Source organism: Thermobia domestica, chromosome 13 (genome assembly GCF_964235325.1).
Source record: "Thermobia domestica chromosome 13, izTheDome1.hap1.1, whole genome shotgun sequence".
NCBI classification, from domain to species: Eukaryota; Metazoa; Arthropoda; class Insecta; order Zygentoma; family Lepismatidae; genus Thermobia; species Thermobia domestica.
The window spans coordinates 41,597,074-41,624,363 of record NC_137466.1 but is presented as its reverse complement, the minus strand read 5'-3'; the positions used below and the strand labels follow the sequence as shown (position 1 = coordinate 41,624,363).

The 27,290-nt window shown below is 33.7% G+C and overlaps 1 protein-coding gene across 1 annotated transcript in view; it reads left to right on the top strand.

Annotated features, from left to right (window-relative positions):
• The first annotated feature begins 1,580 nt into the window (after nt 1-1,580).
• The window catches only part of eve (homeobox protein even-skipped), a 45,871-nt gene continuing 20,161 nt past the window's right edge, over nt 1,581-27,290 (top strand). The window contains exon 1 of the mRNA XM_081735656.1: nt 1,581-1,868. Within this exon, the coding sequence (XP_081591782.1) occupies nt 1,661-1,868 (208 nt within the window). The 5' untranslated portion in view covers nt 1,581-1,660. The remainder of the gene's footprint in view (nt 1,869-27,290) is intronic.

Below are 27,290 nucleotides of genomic sequence, written 5' to 3'. Positions count from 1 at the left end.
CCTTTCTTTTTTTCGATGAATATTTCTAACGGAAAGGAAGGTGACACAAACTTTAAAATTGCTCTAAAACTTTAAGAAATATTAAATCTCGGTGTCACAGACTACATAAGTCCAAACTCGCGAGCTTGACTCTAGACCTTAATTGAGCACGAGTCTTGAATAGCGTGTCAGAGCCCGAGTCCAAGTGTGCGTGAGAAGGGGCGAATGTGATGTGATCTTCACGGAGAAAAGCAATCTCGAGCCATAGTGCGGCTTGACTCCACTAAGGTTAATGAGTGCCATTCTTGTTGACAATAGCGAACCCAAGCACGATTTAGTGCGAATCTGAGCTATTGTGAGCTTGATTAAGGTTAGTCAACACGATTCCTGACTGTAAAATGTGACACAGACTTGTGGCAGTGAAAAGTGTGGAAGTATTGGAGACGTCGTTTATCCTTTCTTCCATGGAAGGGTTTCAAATACATGCATACTTGTAAGATTTTCGAGTAACTGATGAGAAATTGATAAATTAAGCGAATTAGTATTGAGGAAGCACAGGGAATTTCCCACCTGAGTTTGAGAATTAAATATATTTTAATCGATTGTCTACTAATATAGAAAAAAAAAATACTAAGAAAAAACGTGAAACTCGGTGAAGAATCATAGGCAAATCTGAAATGACGCTCCTGTAAACACATGTTGAATAGTTGTAATCTCATTTCAACTTAACTGATTTCATCTTAGGAAAACAAATGGAAATATTATTTTGTGTGCTCACGGTTTTACCTAAAAAAAAAAAAAAAAAAAAAAAAAAAAAAAGTTGAGACAAGTTGAAGTTGAAATATACTGATTGCAGTTTTAATTCCAAGAATTGCAGACTGGTAAATCTTATGTGATATGATACACACAAAAATTTTAGCAGTGAATCTAACCTTCTATTCTATACATAGAAGAAAAAGGAAGCATCCTCTTGATCTACCTAACATCCCGGGCTACTTATTCCACCTCTTGATTTTCTGTAATTCAAACATTACCTTTCTTTATAACTAAACAATGTAAAATGAATATTCATGAAATTAAATTTGAGAAATACAGTATTATTTCTGAATAAAGAGCATAAGAAAATGGAAAGTCAATCAAATTCTTAGAAATGGTAAGAAGGATTATTGTTGTACGTGAAATCCGAAAAACTAACAAATTTATTTCGGTGGAAGGAGGCTTGATCCCGATAGCTCCCTAAATGCGCTATTATATAGCCTATATATATTACATAAATGAATGTGACTTTCCCATCAATACCGGTATCCTTTTTAAAAACAAGCGAAGAAACTGGACTAAGTAAAGTTTTCCCTGAGCTGGCAACGACGCATCTGTTTCTCTTCAACTTCTGTAATCACACAATAGGATGAGCAAACACCGATCGACACTTTTTTTTAACTATTCTCTTTTTGCCGCTGGTCTTTTGCAGTCACGTGACACCCAACCGCGTGGAAGATGGCGACTCAGCAGTGGATTTTGTATCTAGGTAGGCGTGGAAAGAGATTTAGAAACTCCGCCTCTCTTAGCCAATGACAATTGGACTCCTGGCGGTTGGGCGTCAATTGTGTCGAGGGAACGGGTCTTACAATTCTAAGCATCCTCGTGAATCACTTGTGGAGTTGCCTTCGTGGTGAGCAGAGTGATGCAGTCGTTTCGAGTGTCCCCCGCGCAGGGTCCTATTCCCGCCCCTGATGATAAGGGAGGACCCTCACCGCCTGTGCACAAGGACAATTATCAGTCATCCCCAAGGATAGCTTCACCTCCCGGGAAGGACTTGTACCAGACTCCTCCAGGAACACCACCTTCGATTAGGGAAGACGTGAAGATGAAGGATAAACCAGAGATGAAAGGTAGGTGTTTGACGTAAACATCCCTTGCCACAAGTTTTGACATTATGGAAATAGTGAGTAATTCATGTGCTGTTTATTTTATTTTATTTTATTTATTTTTATGTGTGTGTCAATATTTTTCTTTTGTGAATGTGAGATCATATTGGATGTTCCTCCAAAATGAAAACAAATGACATGTGACAACAACAGGAGAGAAAAGGAACACGTGCTATCGTAATCCACAGAAAACAGGATGTAGTACTTTAACATATCGCTCGCGTAACTTTCAATTAAATAGAGTAAATGTAATTTTCTTCTTAATGTTTTTTTTTTAAATCCTAATCAAAACTTTATTTAGTTACTACCGTGTTATATATTTCACATTTCTAACACACAACTCAGATTATGCATTTAAAAAAAAATTGAAACACTGATGTGTGTTATGTGTGCGTTTTTCATGTGTGTGTGTAATAAAAAAAAACAGCGTTAGTTTTCTTCTTTTAATTTCGGCTTCAAAGATCGAAGTAATTTAACAAAATCTAGAAATAATAATAATAATGATCTGAAGTAATGAGTCGTAAGTGAAATAGTAAATGTAATTATCTAATCAAGAACTCAAGATTGCATAAAATAATATGCACTATAGTTAATTCCTCTTAGGTTCGTCAACTGTAGTCAGTCGTTGTTTCCCAACAGAAAAGCAATAACATTTCAGTGGGTTAAAAACAAAAAAGTTTTCAGTGCGTGTTTTGATTTCACGCGTCACCAGAATAGGGCTAATTGATTTTATTTATTTATTTATTTATTTATTTATTTATTTATTTATTTATTTATTTATTTTTTTGGTTCTTACGTCAAGTTTGATATTTTGTGTAGAACGAATGAGAGTTATCAGAGTGAATGATTCAGGCCTATTTTTTTTCATCAGCCCCGAATATTTAATTCTGTGCAGTTTTACGATTCAATCATGAAATGAAATCAAATGTTTAGTTTAACGTCCTACGTTTATGCCCTTTAGGCTTAAAGAGACGAAAGATTAGTGAAAATGAATTGTGAAAGTATAGCTATGTTTTATGTTGTCCCATCGGGAATCGAACCCAGGACCAAGCGCACCCAAACGCATACGCGCTAGCCACTAGACAAGCGGGATGAGGAAGGTGTATCAGATTGTAACTATGTTCTAACACACAGAAATATCATTTTTTTAAAATCTATTTTAAGTCATATAAATCAAAAGATTTTTCCATGTGTTATACTAGTTTTTAATTTTCTTTTTGAAAAAAAAAACAAACAAACAAACTAATAACTTACTTTCTTAAAAGGTTAGATAAATTAAATCTAGATAATGTGGATGTAGTATCTGCTTGTGTATAAAAGCAACTAATGATTATTTGAAAAATCAAAGAGAGATCTATAATTCTAAGACAAAAATTTGTGATCATTTCATCGAGTTTCACGATTAAAAAATTTAAGTTCTTTTAGTTGCAGAAATTTATATACGTATCTACACTTAAATAATAATAATAATAATAATAATAATAATAATAATAATAATAATAATAATAATAATAATAATAATAATAATAATAATAATAATAATAAGGTAGGTATACATGGAAAAAGGTATACCGGAATTTGTAGTGTTCACGGTAGTTCATGCTTACTTTTTTTTGTGACTGTTGTGTAATTCGTGTATTTTATTTATTTTGACAAAACACTAAATATCCAGTGAACAGTGTTGACATAGTAAATGCCGTAAATTAACGTATTTTTTTTTCGTGGAAAGATTCGGTTCCTGGAATAGATCCTGTTTGAGCTATAAAGTGGACAAGTCACGGATGAATCTTACTGGAAACTTACCAACACACCGTAAAGAGATTCGCAAATTGTGCGCCGCGGCATTCTGGAACAGCATACATGCCTTACGGGGCAAGAGTGTTTGATGTTAGTATTTTGATATAATTTAAGCGTATGCTTTGTCTTTAGGACACTTTAAAGAGTGCTGTGAATCATGAGAATTTAGAGAACCATTGGATGAGATGGTTTATATTTTTGAAAACACCGGTATGATTGCTACATCCTCATATTCCTACAGAAAACTCTTTTATTATTATTTGTAATAATTGCCGAAACTCACTATTTAATTTTACGCATATTTCTAAGATCCTAGAAAAGAATTCGTCTGCAACAAACCCAGAAAAGGAATGCAGGTGTTTATTTTACTCACAAATTGTTCCATGTGTACTGCATTCCGTGGATATGTAGTTTAGTATTCAAATAGTTATGGTATAATGGTAATCTGGTTAAATCACATAAAGTGAATTTTCATATAAAATGTCCAGTTGATTTCATTCCGTGACGTTCCTGAAAGCTCTTAGACACCATCTGAGGAATAGTTTCACGTTAATAATGAATTAGCTAAACTAAGAAAACCTTATTGGAACATGAGCCTTCGCAGTATGTAATGGTGGAATCATAGATTGCATGAAATGTACAATAATCTATTCATACAGAGAGAGAGAGAGAAAAAAATGTTATTTATGGAAGTCGATTTGTTTGACATTCCATTTATTGTTTACATTTTTAAAACACCGGTATGAATTCTGTATCCTTGTGTTTACTCTTATTTCTAAGTCCATTCGCAAAATTTCGAGGATACTGTTTTGCTACATAGTAAATTTTCAGTGTCTTATGCTAGATCATTATGTAAATCTCAGACTCTGTTGTATGTTTCCGTCACACAAACTGCTATGGCTACCTTAAGGATTTTTAATTGCGAGACAGTATACTTAACAAATCGGCTACTACCGTGGTTATTTCGGCGCTTCTAGACTCCGAGTTCACTTGCTTTCAGTTCAAGTGACTACCCAGTTTCTTGAAGGTAATGAGTCAAGAACTGAAATTCTTGCCCCACCGGAAAAATCGAACCGGGTACCGCGTGCTCAGAAGGTGCTAACCATTCGGGCATACCAGTTTGAAATCTCAACACATATCTTTGTTCTTCCTGAATTTTAGAAACAGAAATGAAATAAGAAAAGATTTTTAAACCGTGATTTAATTTAATTTAGCTCAACTAATTTCACGGAATAATCAAATTGCATAGGCATCGATCGTCCGTATAATAGTTATTAAATGACGTATCTATAGTAGGTCTATTCGGATAATGAATATTCTGTACTGGTAATAAGTTACAGCTTTGAAAACCTTTCACATTTTAGCCTGAGTTAGAAAATATTAATTCTTTTGTGTATTTAGCAAAATATTAATTTCATTTACTACGTGCTTTAATAAGATCTTTCCCTTTACATGTTAAAAACACAAGCTGATTAGCAGATACTTAAACAAATATGCGAAAACAACAATGCATATTTTAGAAAATCACGAAAGTCTGGCACTCTGGATAATAATAATAATAATAATAATAATAATAATAATAATAATAATAATAATAATAATAATAATAATAATAATAATAATAATGCATTTATACAGATGCAAGCGTAGCGTAAATCTGGATATGTTCATTCCTAGATTTTACCTTGGATTCCAAAATTGCTCTTATTCTGTAGCTGGAATGCTAAATTTTGAATAGTAATTTTATATTTGCTAGTTCTAAATGAATTCACACATTTATAGATTAAATCGGTTTTAATAAATAGACGTTTGTTGGTAAATATTAGACAAATTTTGAAATTTTTCAGTTCGATACTACGAATTTGTAACAAATCACACTTCTGTTAGACTAATGCGTATTGTTGATTAATAATGTAAGTGAGTTGTTCAAGTATCAAAAGTGGTCAAGAAGATAGCATAGGGGGTCTACTAATATAAGGTACAGTCAGTGGAGTATTTACGATTTTGTTTCGGGAGGGGCTTTGCTAACTTTCGGGGGGGGGCTTTGCCTGAAAATGTGAAAATTCTGCAAGATATTTCATATATTTTACTATAGTAAGTAAGATTTCGGGGGGGCTTAAGCCCGGAAGCCACCCCCCTAAATACGCCACTGGGTACAGTATATGTTCTGTAGTAAACGTAAAAGATCTCTTTTTTTATTTAGAATTATTTACAATTCGTTTTAACATTGCTGGCTTCTTTGCTTTAGTACAAATATTGTTACTTACAAGCATTATTTTGTTGTATACGTTCCGTTTTAATGTTTTCCGAAGAACGAAGTATTATAACAAAATCAAAACATCATTTCCAAAGTTTGCAACGCAAGTCCAAATTAGCTTTTTAATAATTTTGTTTGCATCATCAAGATATAAATATTTGTATTAAATACAAACTACAGTATTTCTAATGCGCGTACTTCTTAAATACATTAAGGCTTATGTTTCTGCATGGCTTTACGAAACATCTGCAAGCATCCATCGTTGCCAGGTCTTCAATTCACAACCTGCATAAAAAAAGAGAGAAAAAATATTCTTATTCCATTGCCATGATATTTATCCTGTGACGTTATGTAAGCCCGCAAACCAACGTGTAATGTTGGTTGCATACAAGGCGTTGTTAGAACAATCTACAAACGTGTATACATTTTCGCGTATATTTTGACTGATGTCCCCGGATAATATCTTCGAGCCGGAAATTGAAAAAAAAAAAAAAACATGCTTCCTACACGATTAGATCTGGTAAAGAAGTATCTGTGAACAAACATTGGTGATTCTAGGTAACTTGTTTCAATGAGAAAAGCTGATGACAGAGAGAATATTGTTCTATTACAATTTAAAATTAGACAGGACAGTTTCTACTACGATGTTGCTTTATATATATATATACAAAACTTTATCTGAATTTTGATAAGGAATTTCCACCATCGAGAATATTATGGAGTGTATACTTCGATGCTATATATTTATAATTCTAGAACAGATTTCGAAATGTTCTAGACTCATTTATGTAACATTTAAGTTTAGACAATGAAAGTCAGAACTCTTCACAATATGAAAATATTTATCAATTGCAATTGAACCTTAAACTGTATACAGAAAGGACAAAAGTGCTTTTCACGGCTATTCAAAGTAATTATTTGCGAAAGTTACCTAACCCTTTTTAACCGGATGCAAAGATACAAACTTAACGGAATGTTCGCTTATAGTCCTGAAATAACGTACATTAAAAATAAATAAAAGATTCAATTCAATTTAAAAGACCGTGTCAAACCGATGTTGTTAATATTTCGTAATAGTAAAATACAATTTTCAAAATTGGCAATAAATTTAAGTTTGCTACAGGCCGGTAGCCAGCCCAAAAATATAGGGGAGGCCCGATAGAAATTACGGGGGATTATCCAATCATATTATAGTTCATTTGCAAGACTACCGTGAAAATTTTAGGGGGCAGTAAAATTTTAGGGGGCCGTCCCGCCTAGACAGCTCGTGGATAAGGACCTGGTTTGCTACCAAACAAAGTTTACGCAATTCATGTTGGCATTATTTTTGTTTATTTATCAAAGATTTAGTATACCATGGAGGTAATGAAAATATAAGCTTAGATCCAATTTGTTTTCTTAAATATATATTTTCGTAGTTTAGTTGTTAGTAAGTGGTGAGAGAGACTTGCTCTGTATACAACATAATTAAGCTACCCATAGTAATGTGTATGTTGCAACATAAGTTGTCTGGAATAACCAAAATAATTTAGAGAAATTAGAAACCAGTTAGACGCCTTTACATAGATATTACAGGCCTAATGTATTTTACAATTACGTTAACAAACTAGTTTTGGTAACTGTGGAATTTAATACTTTACCTCTTAAGAAACTAGAAAAAAATTATCAAATTTTCATCTATTAGATGTATTACGCACATTGTTTCTTCGTAAGCGGCAATACACAGTAATAATAATAATAATAATAATAATAATATAAACCACACAGTCCCATGGCCAACTAGATGACTTTTAGCTGGCTAATAGAATAAGTGATTAGTGCACCGGATCTCATCTCATTGCCATTTCTTCTGACTTTCAAAACCGGATTCTCTGTATCTTAAATGCAGCAAATTCTCAATAGTCTCACGATGCTGGGCCAAGAAAACGCATTTGCATCACATTAACTATTTGGTTAGTCCATATACTATTTGAAATAACTTTTTGTAAAAGATTTCAAACTTTCTTCTTTGTTGTATGCATTCGTATCGAGTAGATTGTATTCTGTTTATTTTTAGTATGATAAAATGAAACATGTTGTACGTCAGCTAACATATAAAAAGGGCTTTTTTTCAAGAAATTCCTTGTTACTAAATATTAAATTGGTTTGTAACTTAACTTTACATGACATATCTTTTGGTTACTATTGCTCAACGATGGCAAAAATCCTTGCAAACACTTTGGATTAATGATACAGTTTTTGTAAGTTGTCTACTGGAACAATAACAATAAGAACAATACAGGTAAATAAATGCTGTACGTTGTAAAATCATAAAACAGTACTATACTTAATTTTAATATTTCTATAGCGTTTTGTGACGCGTGAATCTAGTGCTGCCCACGAGAAGAGCAATACCACGTTATATTCGATAGAAGAATAGAAATCATGACAATTGTTTTGTTTTTGCGACGAAACGACGTTTCACGAATATTGTGGACAACACTAGTTAATCCAAGTCTTAGCTCTCAAATAATGGTGCACACAAAACGAGAAATTTCCTGCCTCAAAAACTTTTAGACCCCCTAAATTCGATTTGATTTGATTTTTAATTTAGCGTCCCTTTCAGCAGCGAGGATATGTGAGAGGTGAACTTACAGCTTAACGTGGGATCCGAACCACATGATCTCCCGTCAGGAATTGAACCCGGTTCTCCCACGACAACGCTAACTGCTTAGACACGAGGGAGCACCTTTTTAAATTCGACACGACCATTTCCCTAACTTGGCTTCCAGCTTAATTTGGTTTCAAGTCTTATTTATTTATTTTAGTTCAAGCACAACGCAACAGGCTCTAGGCCCAATTATGAGGTGAGACATTTCGCTAGATTCTTGGGCAACACTAGTTCAGCAAAGTATTAGATCTGAAACACATTTTTGGATGAAATTAGATATAGATGAAATTAACGAAAAAAAATCAGGGCATAAATTTTGTATATAAATTTACACAACGTAACTATAGAAAAGGTTTTCCGAGAATCGAGAAAAAAATACATTGAGAATTGAGACGAGACGGCACTTTTGCAAAATTACAAGACGAGATGCAGACGCCTTATTTCTCGTCTCGTCTCGTCTTCTCGTCTCTAAATTTATTACTTATTAATTAAATAACCGCAGGCCACTTATGCTGAAAATTTAATAAACTATGTTAATTTCGAAATTAATTACCATAGAATAATTTACTGTAGCATGAAATAATTTAGTATAAATTAAATATTATTTTATGGTACATGTGTTATTTATGTGTATCTATAAAATAGTAAATTTAGCAATTTATCTACCTGTTTCACAAACAAAATTATGCAAGTGCAAATTTTCTTAATTTTTTAGCTAAATTGACGTATCACTGGTGTTCATGACAAAAATTATGTTGTTTTGCAACGAGAAATATGTTTCCTATAACGAACAAGATATTGCTTGTAGACTTTCCCTTGACGAACTTCTGTATGCACCACTGGTCCCAACTATACTATTCATTTGATAGTGGTCTCTATTATAGTAAGTTTAGTAGGATGTACTATAGGTTGGATAGTATTCGTTTGATATAATAACGGTGTTAAATAGACCTACTTGGTCAATCTTTATGTCTTAGCTCATTGATTTACACTATACGCATTCATTTTTGTTTCCCAGTGGCGGATCTAGAAAGTAAAAACTAGGGGACATCTAGAATCCATTCTTCAAAAATATTCTAAATAATAGGTTGAATAATTTTTGTCCGTCAGAAAGCTAGGGGGACGTAGGCCACACGACCCCGTTCTAGGTCCGTCACTTGAAATTAAATGGAATCTTAAGGTTTAATTTTACTGATTTCTTCTTGAAATATATTTCAAGGTTTCTTAATTCGTGAAAATTAAACTTCATTTTTTTTAAAGTTTTAATACTTAATATCAAATTTAATTTAAGCAATATTCAATTTATTTACAATGCAAATTGATTTTGATAACGCAGATAACTAAGAAATCAGTTAATGTTCGTCATTAAATTTCCAGATCATTTCATAGAAAACAGAAATAATTTCCTGTATTAATCAATGAGATATGTATAATAAAGTTGGCGTAGATAGTCTACTCCATTAACAATTGATTGCTCTTAGAAATACACCATTACGGATCAAGCTCAGGGTGCAATACGAGATTTTTTTTTTTTTTTTTTTTTTTAATTATTCCAATCGGCAGTTGAACGAAGCTCTGATTTACTACGTTTTCCTGTTAAGGGTCTTCACTACAGCGAAAATAAACTACCACTAATTTTAGAATTTTTCTCTAATATCTTCAAAACAAAATTATTCGAAAAGCAGAAACGTAGTGAACTATACAATACGATTTTGAGTGTGATACCTTTACCTACTATCTGCTTTTGGTATGCCGCTATTTACGGAGCCTGCAAAAAATGCTAAATCTATCTGCAGTTGCAATTCGAAAGCAGATAGATGAGTTGTAATAACGCTATCACATGCAAAATCGTATTGTCTAGTTCACTACATATTTTTATTTGTTTTGAAGATATTACATAAAAACTCTAAAATTAACGGTAGTTTAATTTCTCTGTAGTGAAGACTCTTAATAGGATTAGAATTAGGAATTAGATTGCTGGGATTTCAGCATCTATGGCCATGTTAGCCCGTCACGTATGTATGAGGGATGATGTATTCGGCGATCATACTATCCGAGGGAAGGGAAGGAAGAAAGGATTAGGAAAAGAATGTAGCGGTCTGGGACCTATATGTTAGGTACGGTACTATGCCGGCATTTGCCTGGTGTGAATGAGGGAAAACCCGGGAGAACTCCACACAGGATGGCTGGCTTGAAAAAGCTCTGACACTTTTTCGACCGAGTGAATCGAGTTGAGTTGATTTTGAGTTTAACGTCTCTTTCAGCAGCGAGGCTATATGAGACAGGACCTACTGATTAACGTGGAATTTGAACTACATGTGGGAGGCGCGGTGGCTCAGTGGTAGAGTGTTCACCTCCGGTGCATGGAGTCCCTGGTTCGATCCCAGCTCGCGCCGTGTAGACTTTGTGGTGGACAAACACCGTGCTCGTGGGTTTTCTCGGGGTTCTCCCACTTTCTTCATTCCACCCTTTCATTCATTTCTCATAATCACCGTCACCTTTAGCCTAACCGGCATAAACGTGGGACGTGAAACTGAAAGATTTCATTTCATTTCATTTACGAACCACAAGTGCTTCCGCCGGAAATCGAACGCGGGTCTCCCACGCCAAAAACGCGTACGCTATCCGCTTAGCCACGAAGGAGCTTTCGCCAGGAATCGAATCCCGGACTCCTGTTAATAGATTAACTTATCTAGATATGGTTTATGTGTCTTTCTAAGTCTTTCTTTTAAAAAATCTGACTTACACCACTCTAATTTTAACGCTTCCAAGTAACCCACAACTCGTGTCACGCCATCGAAACTGGGACCACACGCACAAAAATGCGGTTCCGTGGAAGTGCGTTTTCTACAAAGACAGAACTCGGCTAACAGTTATAATTGAAGTAGCACCCAATAAGCTGCAGTTTATTAATATTGATATTTAAATTTATCATGGCTGGTCCCGTTGATAATAACTGAAATCGTCAGCTTCTATCTTAAACCTTGAGAAACCTAGACAAGGGAATTAAATTAGATAACTAAATATGACGTCAGACAAAAGATTGTGTTTTTAAATCGGAGAGGAAAAAACATTACTGAAAGCTCAGGCTAACATGATTCTAATTTTAAAGCCATAATGAGAAATGCTTTTATCATAAGATCTACACAAATGATTGGCATTCATGACAAGCGGTGATCAAGCGATAGAAATCAACGAGTTGCGGAAGACGGAAAGGCTGTGGATGTGTACGTCCAGAAAATCACGTACGCACCCCACATTACAGCAAGTTTTCACTTTCTATGAGCGATGATGTACAGTTCTTAAGTTTGTTGCCCTGAATTATTATGCTTGTTGTTATTTATTCTATTTTGAGGAACGCGGTATTCTGTGTGTCTTGTCCCGGGGGCTGGGGAGGAGAGAGTTTGCTCATAATGGTTGCAAATTTAGACATGCTGTGGCGCCTCGATGACCGCGCGAGAACACCTCAACACAAAAGCGGCAGCCCGCATCCACCTGGGGGGTAGTTGGAGACCAACTCGTTCAGAGTTGCCAGGCCATAACAAAACAATAAACACAGGACATTCTTTTCTTACTCAAGTTGTTTTTAAACAAAAACAGAAATTATGTGATAATATCTTATTATTGAGGTACACTCTTCTATGCTTTGATATTCAGTACATTCTAGTTTGGAAAAGTACCGCCAGTTCAGGTTTTGGAGACAAGAATTTCCAATATAAGTTTCACGTTTCATACAGCATAAGTAGACCTATTTATTATTTGACTATTGATTAATATAGATCGGGAGTGGGAAGGCAATTGTCCTCTTCAATATTAAATGATTCCCTCGTTTGGAATAGGGAAGTGATTTGAGAGGACATAAGAGATATTTTTGTATTTTTTTCTTTCAAATTGCTAAACTAATTACAGTTCTTATTATTTAAGTAGTTTTTACAGTTTTCCGAATGTTCGTAAGCTACCGTAAAAGTTGAAGCTTAAAATATATAAAACGATAATCAAGCCTGTTGTGCTGTATTGTTGCGGAACATGACTCTGAGGGAAAACGTAGACTGGAAGTATTTGAGAACAAGGTCCTGAGACGAATATTCGAACCCAAGAGAAACGGGAATGGGGAATGGCGGAAACTTCATAACGAGAAACTACATAATTTATACCGTTTACCAAACATTGTTAGTGTCATCAAATCTACGAGGCTTAGGTGGGCAGATCATGTAGCCTAGATGGAAGAAAGTAGGAACGCTTTCAAAGTTTTAACTGGAAGTCCAATCAGAAAATGACCATTAGGAAGACAGGCGCAGACAGGAGAACAATATTAAATTGAATCTCGCAGAAATAGGAATGCAAAGTAGAGAAAATGATGATTAATTAAATAGTATAAAACCCATAACCAATGATTTTTTTTTTAACTTGATTTTCTGAGCAATATTTCTTTCATATTCTATATGCGTTGAAGGTAATGGATAACCATATGGAATCAAAGTCTGGAGAGCGCGCATTAAATTTCTTCATCAAATAAGAATGTAATGGAGATAGACAATTAATATTTTACCAATATATTTTTAGATTTGTGCTGTTTTTGTAAAGTCTAGAAGAAAAGTGCAGTCTAACAACTTTTCATTAGTATTTATAGATAGGCTATTATTGTTGTTGTAAAATTCACAGAACATTATTCCGTAGATAAAATATTCATCTCATATTTCCATCGTTCAGTAGTCTTTTTTTGTTTGTTTGTTTGTTTATAGTTTTCTTTTAATAGTAAGATGTTCTCTACTTCAAAATTTCACCGTTAGTTGTAAATTTAATAAAATATAGAACCAGCTGAGTCAGGTATCGAAATATGTTTTCTACGAAGTGTTGTGCTCAAAAGATACACAAGATAAGAAAAGTAATTAATTGCTATAATTCTTTCGATTGTCGTTCTTATTTTCATAAATGTTCTAAGTTAGTATGCCCTAGAAATATAAGTTATAATACACAATAGTAAAAGAAACGTCATTTCGTAGTCACCTCAAAGCGATATTTTAGTTTTTAAATGCAGATTTGACTGCCATCAAGAAAACAATGCATGTACGATTTTCACTTTTCCCGTTACTGTGTTTTCTCGAATTCTTCAGTCGTTCATACGGTTTGGAAACGTTTTGGATGTGGCTAGCGCACACATGCCGTTGGAACATGTGGTCCCAGATTCGAGTCTGATTAGTAAGAGAGCTCTGATCGCATTACTGTGGTTCGGATTTCGCCTCAAACTGTAGCATAGTAGCCCAGTGATAGAATGCTTTCCTAGTGCGTGGAGTCCGTATGGTTCGATCTTCCCCCAAGTAAGTTTGTGGTGGACTACATTTTATTCGTGGGTTTTCTCGGGACACTTTCGTTTTCTCCTAATTTCTCATTCTACCAATTCTTCGTTCATCCTTCACTTGCCTTGATTATCATCCTCCCTAGTCTAAAGGGCATAGCCCTAAACGTAGGACGTTAAACAGAAATATTTCATTTCAGAAGACAATATTATAGTTTGAAGAACATTTTAGTATATCAGAATATGGAAAGTGCTATGAAATATAATGGAAAGAATTTTTATCATGCTTATTTTAGTCGAGGAAAACAAGGTGAAATTTCATGACGTCATAATGTTATTATTATAATATTGACGCATACGAGGATGTTATGGTTGTTCAATTCTAATATTATCTTCTACTTTACAGTTTTTTCAGGTAGAAAATGTAACAATGACTTGCTATAAAAAGAATTTAAGACATTCCAAAATGGTTCTAGATTTGTAATAGAATTAAACCACGTGTCCGAAACCCTATAAAAAGCAAGAAAAAAACTTCTCTATTATCTCTAAAGAATTTACTAAGAAAGGTAAAAGTGACACTAAATGGAGAGAGATGTCTCATGTACAAGAAAGGGCGAAAACGTTTCCGGGCTTTTGATTTTTCAATATATTTCTCTTTGTAGAAAGTACCTAATAATTGAGCCATCTGGCAATCCTGTTGTGAAGACACCTTGTTTCGTCCGCTCTGTTGCCTATATGGGGGTCACTGTTGTTACTGGACATTGGTCAGTGTGGCTGACAACATATTTATTCGTAATTTGTCTCCGAAAAGACCCCACACGCACGCGCCTCCCACAGGCATACTGAAAAAAAGAGATCTTCCTCCCAACAGGAGGTAAACAGCCATTAAAAGATTTGTCTCTGCTCTGAACTTTGCCCTAGACCTCCGCAGCTGCCAAACAGACCCTTTGCTCCACTTTTTTCTTTTTTTCTTTCTTTCTTTTCGAAACACTTTCCTGCTTTTGAAGAGCTCGTGCAAATGTGGGAGGTCGCCACTTGTCCTTTCTGTCCAAACTTTGGTTAAAAAAAAAAGAAGAAAAGAAACATATATTTTTGTACCTGTGACACACACATAGACATGTGACACTGGCCTTCAGAGGGACAAAAGAAGTGGCCCCACATTATTATAGGTGGTTCACCAATGACTGCTGAGTTTGAATGGTTCGCTAAATCTATTTTTTTAATGGTATTTTGTTGTTATCCTTTTGTTAACAGAACTTTTCATTATCACTAAACTTTGACATCACTGAGAACTTGATTTCTGTTTTCTAGATTAGCAAAATATTTCATTGTATAATTTTAATAAATATTAAAGAAATTAACAATAAGAGTAATTCAACAAGAAATCTTTCAGTGTTTCTGGACGTATTTTTAAGATTTATTTTGCTTTCCTAATTGTCCATTGTTATCATTAAAGTGAAAAGTTCAGATCCGTAGTTGCAGAGAATAAATAAATATTTTGTATTAAGTTATAGAAGATAAATTAATATTGTGTTAAGATAAGCTCACAGAGATAGTCAACATGAGATTGGTCTTCTACTGTAACATGGGATACATATCCGGACTGTGAAAATTAAATCAACTTAAAGAAGTGATCAAGTATGAGATTCTGATGCACTTACAGGTAGTAAATGACCGCGAAACATTTGACAAGTACATTGTCATAATTTTAGGTCATTTAACAGATTTTTTTATTTCTCCCGTAGAAAAGGAAAATTATATCAATGCGTTTGTTGTAGTATGTGAAGATGAGTTGACCCAAAAGTACTATATGTATATCATATGTAAGTCTAGTGTAGAAGGAGAGAGCGCAACACCGCAGTGTGTTTGTGTGCGTATGTGTTCGACTGCATTAGTATTCATCTACCGTGAAGTTTCCCTCCGTTACAAAACCTGTAATTAGTAGCTGCATTCATTAGAACTAACAATGCACCATGTAAGGAGAGGTTTTCCTCAAACAATAACATTATACTACCATGTATAAAGAGATAACTACAAAGAAAAAACTGCGCAAAAAAAGTGCTGTGAATTAGCCAACCATGCTTTCAGAAATGAAATTTTACTATTTTTAAAATGCAAACAAAAAGGAAGTCGTTTACAACATTGAATCATTTGCTAAAATATTGTCATCCTATAGCTGTGTAATGTCAACGCATAAGAAATTTCTGCCGTAGCAGCCCTTAGGGGACCAGACCATATGAACCCGCTTTTCAGCACATCGGCTCTCCTCGTTGTTTGGAATTCGCTACTTCTTTCTCTCAAGTAGCTCTCTAATTGTCCTCACGATCCTGGCTGAACGCATGAACGGTCACCCATTTTTCCACTGACTAGACTGGTCAACTGGTCAACTTCGGTGGTTTGACGAGAAGCGGTATTCCAGTGCGGCTAAGGAGTTGGCAATGTCAATAGGTTGTTGCTTGAATGATGAAGGTGCTTAAGTGAGACAGATACTGAGACAGTAGAAAGATTGATGGAAGTTCACAATCGAGATTTTGATAGATAAGATCTGAACGGCTATATCTAAGGCAAGTGCACCCACCTGAGACTAAACCACGCACAAGAAAACAAGCATTAGCCACTGTCGACCATGTAAAGACACTACAAGAAAGTACGTTAATTGTTTCTCTTCTTGTCCCGATTTTTTTTTTTTTTTTTTTAATATACTTCTTATCTCGACTTTCGACGAAAGAGAAGGTTTTGTCTCAAGGCCAACATTAAATCCATTTAGAATTTGAAACCAATGATTTGAGAAGGTGCGACAATACTGGTCCCATAGTAATAACTGGGAAAGCCTTGATCTGAATTGTATTTCCGTTCGATAGCAAATATATAACGCAGGATCTATTTTGCAGTAGAGTGATATACTAAATTTATATTTTCGTGTTTTAATTTTTGTATCTTTATTCAAATGCTAATACACTTTTACATTCCCATTTCTCAGATTCCTCGAGTGAAATTGCGGATCATAAGGACGAAATTACATTATGGTTAAATTTTTAATTACTGCAGTACCTCCATAAACAATTTTTTTCTTGTTTATAATGTCCTAACGGATTCACTGATTTATATAAGTTTGCTAACGATTCCGTTTATTAGAAAACTATGAGCAAAAGAAGTTGAATATGTATGATACAAACCAGCATGACAATACTTATTTAGGCTTTCGAAATTCGTATATGCATTATGTAGTATCTAATATAACTTGTCCCCTTACTTACATATCTTATCTATATACTTGTTGAAAAAGTGAATAGCACTTTATTTATCTACAAACAATTCCATAAATTTACTTTTTTTAAAAATGCGTAATGAATCTAGGACGTATTCTCTCGCATTTCTGTTTAGAATTTCGTGAAATTGTTTTCAACATTTGGTTGTGTTTGCATATATTGAGGAAGAGTTACATAATACCCTGGCATATTTATCAGTGGTAGAGCGCCTATCTCTAAGGTCCCTTGTTCGATCCCCAACCAACTAAGCTTGTGTTGGACAATATCGTGTCCTTGGGTTTTCTCGGGATACTCCCGTTTATCCACCATTCACTTGTTGTAATCAGTCTCCCTTAGCCTAAATGGCGTAAACGTGGGACGTTAAACTAAATTATTTTTTTTTTTTTTTACTTCCAGTTCTCTATATACTTTCTTTGAAGTACAAAGGGAAAGGGACTCGTCATCCTGTAGGTATACTGGTGTAATGGTCAGTGGCGGATCCAGGGGGCGTTGGCCCCCTTCCCCCAGAAGAGGAAACTTTCATATTTTATATGTAAATAAATCCCATCCCAGAGTTTGGAGCTCTTAAAACTAGCTCTAAGTAGCAGTATTACAACCCACCGCCACCCAGAAATCCGTTCTGGATCCGCCCCTGCTCTCACCAGCTGTTACTATCTTTGGACACCATCATTCTTTTACGGATACAGTACTGTGTATATATAGATCTATTTCAAAATAAAAATATTATATTAGTTTTTGCTTGAAGTAAACCTGCACTTCCGCCTAGAAAAAATAAACATATTTAATAATGCGTTTATTCTTGTAAAGAATGCCATGCTATTTGCATTTCTGTAGAGATTCCCTGCTTACTTTTCGAAGGTCCCAAGCAATTGATTCCCCGCACAAACAGGTTGAGATTATCATCAGCCGCATAACAGTATTGTGTGCTAAGTAACAAATAGATGTGTGCATATACATTTTCACATTTAGGGTCCTTATATTGTAAAGAAAGTTGTGTTTGTGTCATGTTATGTGTATAACTCTTGAGCTTTTGCATGCTTTTTCACCTGTCTTCAGTGTAATTATGTAGCTTAAGGAAAAAAAAAAAAACTTGTATCATGAGAACGGGAACAGGTAGTAAGCGTTATTATGGGAGAAGGAAATTAAACAGGGGAAGAAGTTTTAAAAAAGCTTGTGCACAGATGGGCTTTGCATTATTTTAATAAACATATTTTTCCCACACTGTTAATTTATCTGTTTTAAAAAATAACCAAATAATAAACGGAAGAAGATCGGGTAAAGCGGACAACGTAATGTATTTGTTGTTATTGTTCAACAAATCAGCAAGCTATCAACCGAATATTGACAGGGCCACTCCTTTGGACAGTGCTCTTACGGAGACATAAAACATTAAAATTATTGAGGCTACGATTGCAGGTGCGTAACACGAAATTCATTCAGACCTGTTTATTTTATCACTTTTCACAGCCGTCCGGGCAAAGTGAATAATAATCCTTGTGGACAAAGCGAGCAATGCTCCATAATAAGCTGAATCACTCAGAACATAGAGGAAATGTAACAGAAAATACGTTTGTCATAACATACTTCGTTTTAATGCAATACAATTGAAAATTATCGTTGATTTTTAATCTTAGATTCTGTCCATTATCTCTAAGTTATTCGTGTCTTGCATCAACTTGGTATTTTGGTCTAAAGATAACACTGATTTCAATGAGCTAGTCTGCACTTTCATTTCGCTATTCATGATACAGATCTCAAAAGTGAACTCAAAGCCACTGTAGAATGTGCATCCTTCGTGTACCATGCTTCATAATAAACGCATTGGATCCACTCGTCAAAAGAAAGGTTATCAAATTTCTCTCTTCAAATACAGAGGTGTAACTGTATTAAAAAAACAATGAAGGAAATGAAAATTGATTGACTTATTGCACTAAATAAATAAAAACAAATTTGATATTTGAAACCAATATGGATTGACATGTTTCCACATTATAGCTAAATAAGATTTAGCATTACTGAAATTAAATTTGATTGGTACTTTATTTCACGTAGGGGTCTATATTCTTCTACAGTTCTTCTGACCTTGCCTAGTTACTTTAGTTATGTGAGCTAAAACTTTCCTCGGTCAGAACACTCAATTGTACAAATTCCAACCTTGTTTATACCTATGGAATAAAAGAAATAAATGAAATTTTTAATAACATTTTGTCACTGTAACAAAAATTGCATGTTCATTGTATTGATCTAAACAGTTACGACCGCATAACGAATATTTGAACAGCGGACACTATAATGTGATGGTCGGATATTGGTCCTTATTCAAAAGGGGGCAATTTATTACTTTCAAAATGGTATAGTGTATTAAATTAATTGTTACTTTCAAGACTTTTACAGAAATTTGAGTACCCGAAATTATGACGTCAGAACTGGACACCTGTATTTCTAGCCTATACGAAAAATCTGGATACAGTTATAGGTTTATTTAAGAAAATTTGAAATACTATCTGCCTTACTTTCGGAATTTGTCTTTATTTCCAAACCCTAGAATCAGGATATCTGACAACGAAGCACTATGAATGTCCTTCCGCCCTTCAAAAATTATAGCTACAGAAATTGGCGTCGCTGCTCAACACCCTTCAGTTCTACGTTCTCCCAAGTCTGTGCGACCTTCGGTAGGGAAAATCTCCCGTGGACTAATATAACCGGTTAGAAATTAAGAATATTGAAGTAATTAATCTAAATGTTATATAGAAGGAAGTGATAAAACCAAAATTGAACAAAAAATAGACGTAGACTTTCAATAGTTCAACGTTACGACTTCCTAAATTATACAATAAATATTATACACACCGGTCGATTTATTTAATTCTGAAGCTGGTTACAACTCTGCACTAACTAACTGTGGCTTATGGAACCCGGAGGTACAATGCCGCGTTTACAAAAGCTCTCCATTGATTTCTGTCTTTAGCCAACTAGATCCTGTTTCTATTTTGTATTCCTATTGCTGCGAGATCCATCTTAATATTGTCCTCCCATTTACGCTCAGGTCTTCCCAATGGTCTTTTTTCGATTGGATTTGCTGTCAAAACATTGCAAGTGTTCCTACTTTCTTGCATTCTGACCTGCCCACCCAATTCTGCACTACGATATTATTTTAATGGACAAATTTTATGCTGCTACTGTTATTACTTTAGATGTTGATTCATTATCACATTAATAAGTTATTGCATTAATTTGTTAGACATTCCAGTTCCAACTTGCGTTCAGCTGTATCTGGAAATAAGAAATAACTGACGCAAATTAATCCACTGAGCCAACACGATCTAACTTGAAATTTATTTAAAAATAAAATAAATGGTTAAAAGTAGAGTAAAAATAAATAGGTTTCGTGTTATTTACACCAAAATAAAGTACTGTAATTTGTTCACACTGATAATAATAATATAATTTCTAATCAAGTCAAGAAAACAACAATAGGAACTTAATCTTCCCTTTTCTCAGCACATTTATTAAATTAATATTGTGTTGTAACTTGTGAGACATTGTACTTTTAATCAAAACTTTAAAAAAAAAAGTTATCGTTTGCAATCTCTTGATGAAATGTTTGCTTATATCTCATTTCCTCTTTCCCATACTTGTGACATGATACTAGTTTTTTTGTCAGGTTGCGAATCAAGTCCGTTACAGGATTTAATTCCCATTCAACAACAAACGTCTCGTTTCGTCTGTACTTTCCTCACTTTAGAATCTCTGTTATGGTAGAACACTAATACAAGCATTGCGCGTGCCGTCTCATCATATAAGTTATCAAAGGATGTCATATGATGCAGAGTTTAAACTAGATTCACACACACACACACACAAAATAAAGCTCGTTGCATGATACATGTAATTAAAGCGTGGAAAAGAAAGCACACAATTTACTACAATTTTGTTATATGATCTACACTAAATTTGGTGAAAAGATTTTTTTAAAAAAATAAGAATGAGAAAGCATTTTCCAACCCTGTAGTTTTGTGTTCCGCGATGGAGTTGTATGTCGAACTGTATATAATAACAATTTCAGGATTAATGCTCCAAAATGAGATTAAATTGCCCTTATCATTGCTGCTAAATTCATTTGTTTTAATAATTACCCATTGTCTCCTGTAATTGTCCCTTTGTCCATTGTTTACAACTTGTGTAAAAAAGAAAAAAAATGCAATCTCTTCACGTACGATATGAACAGGAAGATGATGTTTCAATGAGAAAGAAAAAAAAAACTTGAAATTTACGTCAAAGAGTGGCGGGCAAAGGGATGGAATGATATTAAGCAGAAATATTGTTACAGGACTCAGCAAACCTTGAAAGAAAAAAAATAATAAACATGTTTGAGTATAATGATGATAATAATAATTAATAAAACGCTTTTTATATTTTTCTGGTTCTATGGGAAAAGGATTACTCGCTGTGTCAGCACTTTTATACCGCATTGAAGACGACATTTACACAAATAATAGGCTATATGCGTACTGTACAACCTACTCCGTGCTCTTCAATAATGTCCTTTACGGTGCTAAAATGTTGCACTTGAAGTCAGTACATACACTATTGGGATGGTGGAAGATTTAATAAGTAGGTATTAAGTTATTTCCAGTGGCGTAGCGTGAGTTTTTTTAAAAATACTTAAGGGAAAAATTTTTTTTTAAATGCACTATTGTTAACGATGTTGACCCAAGTAGCAAGAAAGCTTTTGACCAGTTGGCACGTGCTTGGCTTTTGGCTTCTACACTTCTCTTTCAACACGTGCTTTCATACAATCTGTCTTTCGTTGTACTTGTAAGCCATACTTCAGATCCGTCGCAGAGCATTATAGTATCATTGGACGTTCATTGGCTATTAACTTGCTGCTAGCGTAAAAACGCTCGCTTCAAACTTAAATGGAAAACTGATTGTAAGGTTGTCCACATGTAACGCCGTTACTGGAATCAAGCTTGCGGCATGCTTGCACGCTTTCCAATCAAGCCGGATGCAAGCTTGACGACTTCCAATACAAACTTACAGAAAGCGGTTTGTAAGGTGTCTCTGCTACTAGGGGAATATCGACGCCATCTTTGTTCTTTTTAGCCCATTGATTTATATGGGAAATTATTTTTGTTTTCTTCAAAATGAACTGCAAATTTGACTGATTTAATTTGATTTTTAGTTTACCGTCCATTTCAGCAGCAAGGCGAGAACCTACAGCTTAATGTGGAATTTGAACTATATGAGTTTCCACCGGGATAACAGTAATTTTAATTATGTGATTTTTTTTACTGATTTCTTCTTCTTTAAGTTTATTTAAATACTTCTTACTTCAAAGTAAATTTAAAGTTATGCGTAATAATACAAATTCGCTTTGAAGAAGTAAGGAACATTTAACTGGATTTAAAGAAGATAGTAGCAATTTAAAAAGTAAATCTTCATTAAATTATTTCCGGAAGATTTCACTAAGTCTATAACCCCTATTTGATAGTTCATAAGTAGGGAACCAAAAGCCTCCACACCACAATGTTTCTTATGCTTGAATAGTAGGTCATGTTCTACCATCAATATGCCAAGTTTAATTCACATAGGATTACTTCTGTGAAACTCGTAGGATTCAAAATGTCCGTGGTTTTTCAGAGAAAATCAATGAAAGATGAAATAATTATAAAAATAAAAAATACAAACTGTATACTGTAAGCCAATGTAAAAAAGAAACAGGTAGGAACTCAACTTTATGCATTATTCAGAATATTTGATGCCTTAAACTTAGTTATTAATACAATATTTCTAAATCATTCTTGTATTTACAGACATAATATTACCACGCTTAGGAATTTTCGCAATCAATCACCTTACATTTAACTTTAATTCCTGAAAACTCTTCACTATCTAGTTTTCGGCCCTCACCTGGAGACTTGATCACAGAAGTTAGAAATAGGAAGGAAATTATTAATAATAATAATAATAATAATAATAATAATAATAATAATAATAATAATAATAATAATGAAAGTAAAAGGAACGAACTCACCACGACAGAGCAGTGCACAGAAACACCTTGTCGGACCTGCTGGTTACTCATCTAATAGACAACTAGGCCTACTATCTTTTTATTTCCTGTTTTTAACATCTTTGATCAAGGCATCAGTGGAGAGCCGACAGCTAGGTAGTTCATCAACTTTCAGAAATTACAGTTCAGCTATGCCTATAAGTAGAATCAGTATTTTATTATTTATTTTAGTGCATTATATTTCCTCAGGGAAATCTGTGCTTCCACAGCTTTCATTGACGATAATTTAAACAAAAAAAAAAAACTTCATTTTTGTATAATTATACTGAAATAGATTTACCTGGAACGGAGCTGGAGGTGTTAATTTAATACTGAAATATATTTTACACCGATTAACATTTAAAATAATTTACATTCAATGAATCAGTCGTTCATTTTCACAATATCGAAAAAGAAAGAAAAATGGAAAGAAGGCTTACGATATACATATATCTTTTTTTTTTTTTTTTAACCTAATTTGAACCTGAACCTAATTTTCCGGGACACCGAAGAATTTATTCCTAGATCTGATTTTACTTTGACAAATTTGAAAAGAGTAACTCTTAATAGTAGCACTCGCCATGATAAGGATAAGAGAAAAATACGGACAAGCATATAGATTACTTAAAATATCCATTCTTCGAATTTATTCGTGTGATCTTGGGACAGAGTCTTGGCTGTAACAAAATTTTTGTTGTTCATCCAGTATCATGAGACAATTCATAAGATATTTGAATTAATTTAACGAATTCTGGTCTAGAATGGCATTAATATCGGCGTGGGAGTGTGAAAATAACAAACGTGATCCAGCTCGAAACCACTTGACTGGCCATAGTCTGTGGGATGTGAAGCATAAATAAGTATTATTATTATTATTATTATTATTATTATTATTATTATTATTATTATTATTATTATTATTATTATTATTAAGTACAATTTTCAAGTTTAGCAAAAGTATCAATCTCCCATTTCACGTGTACCTATAGTTCAATGAATTTAAATAGTAAGACTATTCATGGCTTTGGATTAATTGTTTTAACAAAAGAGACACTGACCAAAGCTTAAAACTTTAGTTTATTTTAAATTATAATTTGTAACTGTTTCGGATATCTAGCATATCCTTCTTCAGACACGATCGAAATTAATGAAAATACAGACATATATATAAATGTTGTTGTAACAGAGTTTAAATTCTTTAACCGACATATTTATATATATGTCTGTATTTTCATTAATTTCGATCGTGTCTGAAGAAGGATATGCTAGATATCCGAAACAGTTACAAATTATAATTTAAAATAAACTAAAGTTTTAAGCTTTGGTCAGTGTCTCTTTTGTTAAAATGAATTTAAATGTATATACGTTACGTGACGTGACAATTATGATTTTTATTTGGACTTCTGTTTTAATGAAAAGTCAAATTAACGTATAACCGGATTTACTGTATTCCGCATTACTTCTTATTGTATCTATATTAAGCATTTGCAAAATAAAAACTTGTTTCGATTCCCACCATAAATTTCTAGACAGCTTCTCTGCAATCCAATTCCCATTAAAAAAAAAATAGTTTGGCATAAATTTTATAAATAAAACCTAATTTTTAAAACAAGTAAATAAAAGAAATCTTGGGTACTAGGAAACGGAAGTTCGTTTAAAAGTATTAAACACGTACTTAACAAAAATATTTTGTCATTCTAAACAGAGACGCCATGTTGTATAAAGGAAGAAACGAAACAATTACATGAAACAAGGCTTATTTACGTTTTATATAAAAAAAATCATGTTGACGGCGTCTATATAACATAATTACTTAATATGCAAATAAAATAAAAAGAAATTCTCAGCCGCATGTTCTATATACAAGTATACACGTATGCATGTGTATTTTATAATGTTGTTTTGTTTCTTTTTTCAATGTTTATATGTGATTTCTCTCCCCATATAACATGATAATTAGCTCAGTTGCATATCGTTAAACGTGTAACATCTGTCTCGTTTTATGACTTTTATCAGTTTATATTATCTTAAAATTATGAATAATAAAATATTATAATTCCTTTTAAGTTTATCAAGAGACTTTTCTCCCATTATTTTCTTACTTTTTTTTCTGTTGTCCTAATACTATTTCAGTCAATGACTGCTCAATTGCATGTGAAATTTGTCTCAATTTTCGCAACACTCTGTCACATACACAATTCGCGTTTCTATTTTTTCTTTAAATTTAATTTTATTTATTTATTTATTCTTGATTGTTGTTTAGTAATTTGGTCTAGCGTTTCAGTCACATCATTTTTGTCTTTTGTTGAAATCTGCTTCTTACCACAAATAATGGTGTATTCAATTCGATTCGTTCATCTTGTTTGATTTTCAGCGCAGATTTACGGTACATTTGCGTTTATCTAATTTATTTTATTATTATTATTATTATTATTATTATTATTATTATTATTATTATTATTATTATTATTATTATTATTATTATTATTATTATCAATTATTATAAATTAAAAGTTTAGGGCTTAATGATAATTTTGGGTCATATCGCAATAAATAGACATATACTGTGTACTCTATGTCTTCCTAGCGTCATCATCTTTAATATCATAGATGGCGTGCTTCTCTTACAGCATCAGTCTTGAGGTTTATAAAAAGCAGAGTTTCTACTGACTTGGAAAACCTGTAAAAGTCAGGGAATCCAGTTTACTCGTAAAAGGGAAAAAATACCTTGGAAAAGTCAGGGAGTTTCATGAAAAGCTGAAAGGAACTCAGAAAGTCAGGGAATTTTAAGTAAGAATGTTTACTTCTGAGAACCCATTTTTCTTTATGCCTTACCCGGCTATTTGGTAGATTTTATACCCTAAAATAAATTGTTTTGCAAAACTTCTCTCTTTAAGGTTTTAATAGTGCAAAAAGCAGAAAAGGTCTGCTCACATAAGCAAATGATAGGGAAATGTATCAAATGTTGCAATACCTTTTTTAGAAACCCTTCATATTCACAGGGCAGAAATTTAGTAAAATAGGAAAACAATAAAATTTACAAACGTAGGTATAATTCCTAATTGCTTTCTTTTTACTAATTGGAGATATACTTCTTGCGTAAGAGCTAAGAGTTCCACTTTATTACAACACACTTTTAGACTTCGCGGACACCCTGGCTAGGTCCCGCGGACCCCATTTTGAGAAGTACTGATCTAGAGAATAGTTTGAACATAAGACTTTAAACCTGATTTGTCTTGGGTGGGTGTTTATGCTATAATATCTTCAAATAGAAAAACTGAATGTTTGTGTTCAGATACTGTAAAATAAGGATAAATTCAAGCAATTGTATTTCTGTAGTCATGAACTGCAGAATTTCCTAAGCAATAAGTTTAGTTAGTTTATTCCCTTAATTCAGTTTTGAAAGTATCAGTTTATAGGTGTAACTTTTAGAATATCTCCAGATACAAATTAATTACCTTTTCTAAGGTTTTAAAACTATTCAATTTTATGAGCAACATTACTAGCACAATTGCAGTGAGTTGGTAACAATGCTTATATTCATTATAACCACTGAGTAGTGTGGCCACAGCTTAAATGACGTCAGGAAGGAACTTCTGTTCAGTTTTGTTAATGTAGTGAGGAACAACCGCGTGTGCTACATACTTATATATGTATATATAGTGTATGGTATTCTGATGTAAAAACCATTAAGTCGAATTTCTGCCACTAAGAGACCATCTACTCAGCCTTATCACACATCCTCAACGGAGATGGGTCTTATAGCTAGCAATTACGATAGATGCTCCACTGAGTGCTTGACATCTCTCCCTCCTTCCTTGCGAGACTCTTCCGTTGATGTTTTTGCCTAATTTAACAAAGTGGCTTCTTGGTTAAGTGGCCAGATGCCGTGTTGGCCACGGATAAACTAAGCATTGTGGAACCAATGTGGTACTTGATGCTCAGAAGAAGAAGAAAACCTAGGGTACATTATAGGTCTCTCATGGGCTTTTGTGTATAGAATGTTGCCTTGTAACACGATGGAAAAAGTTGAACGAGTTCTTTTTTAATGGGTAGTGTCTT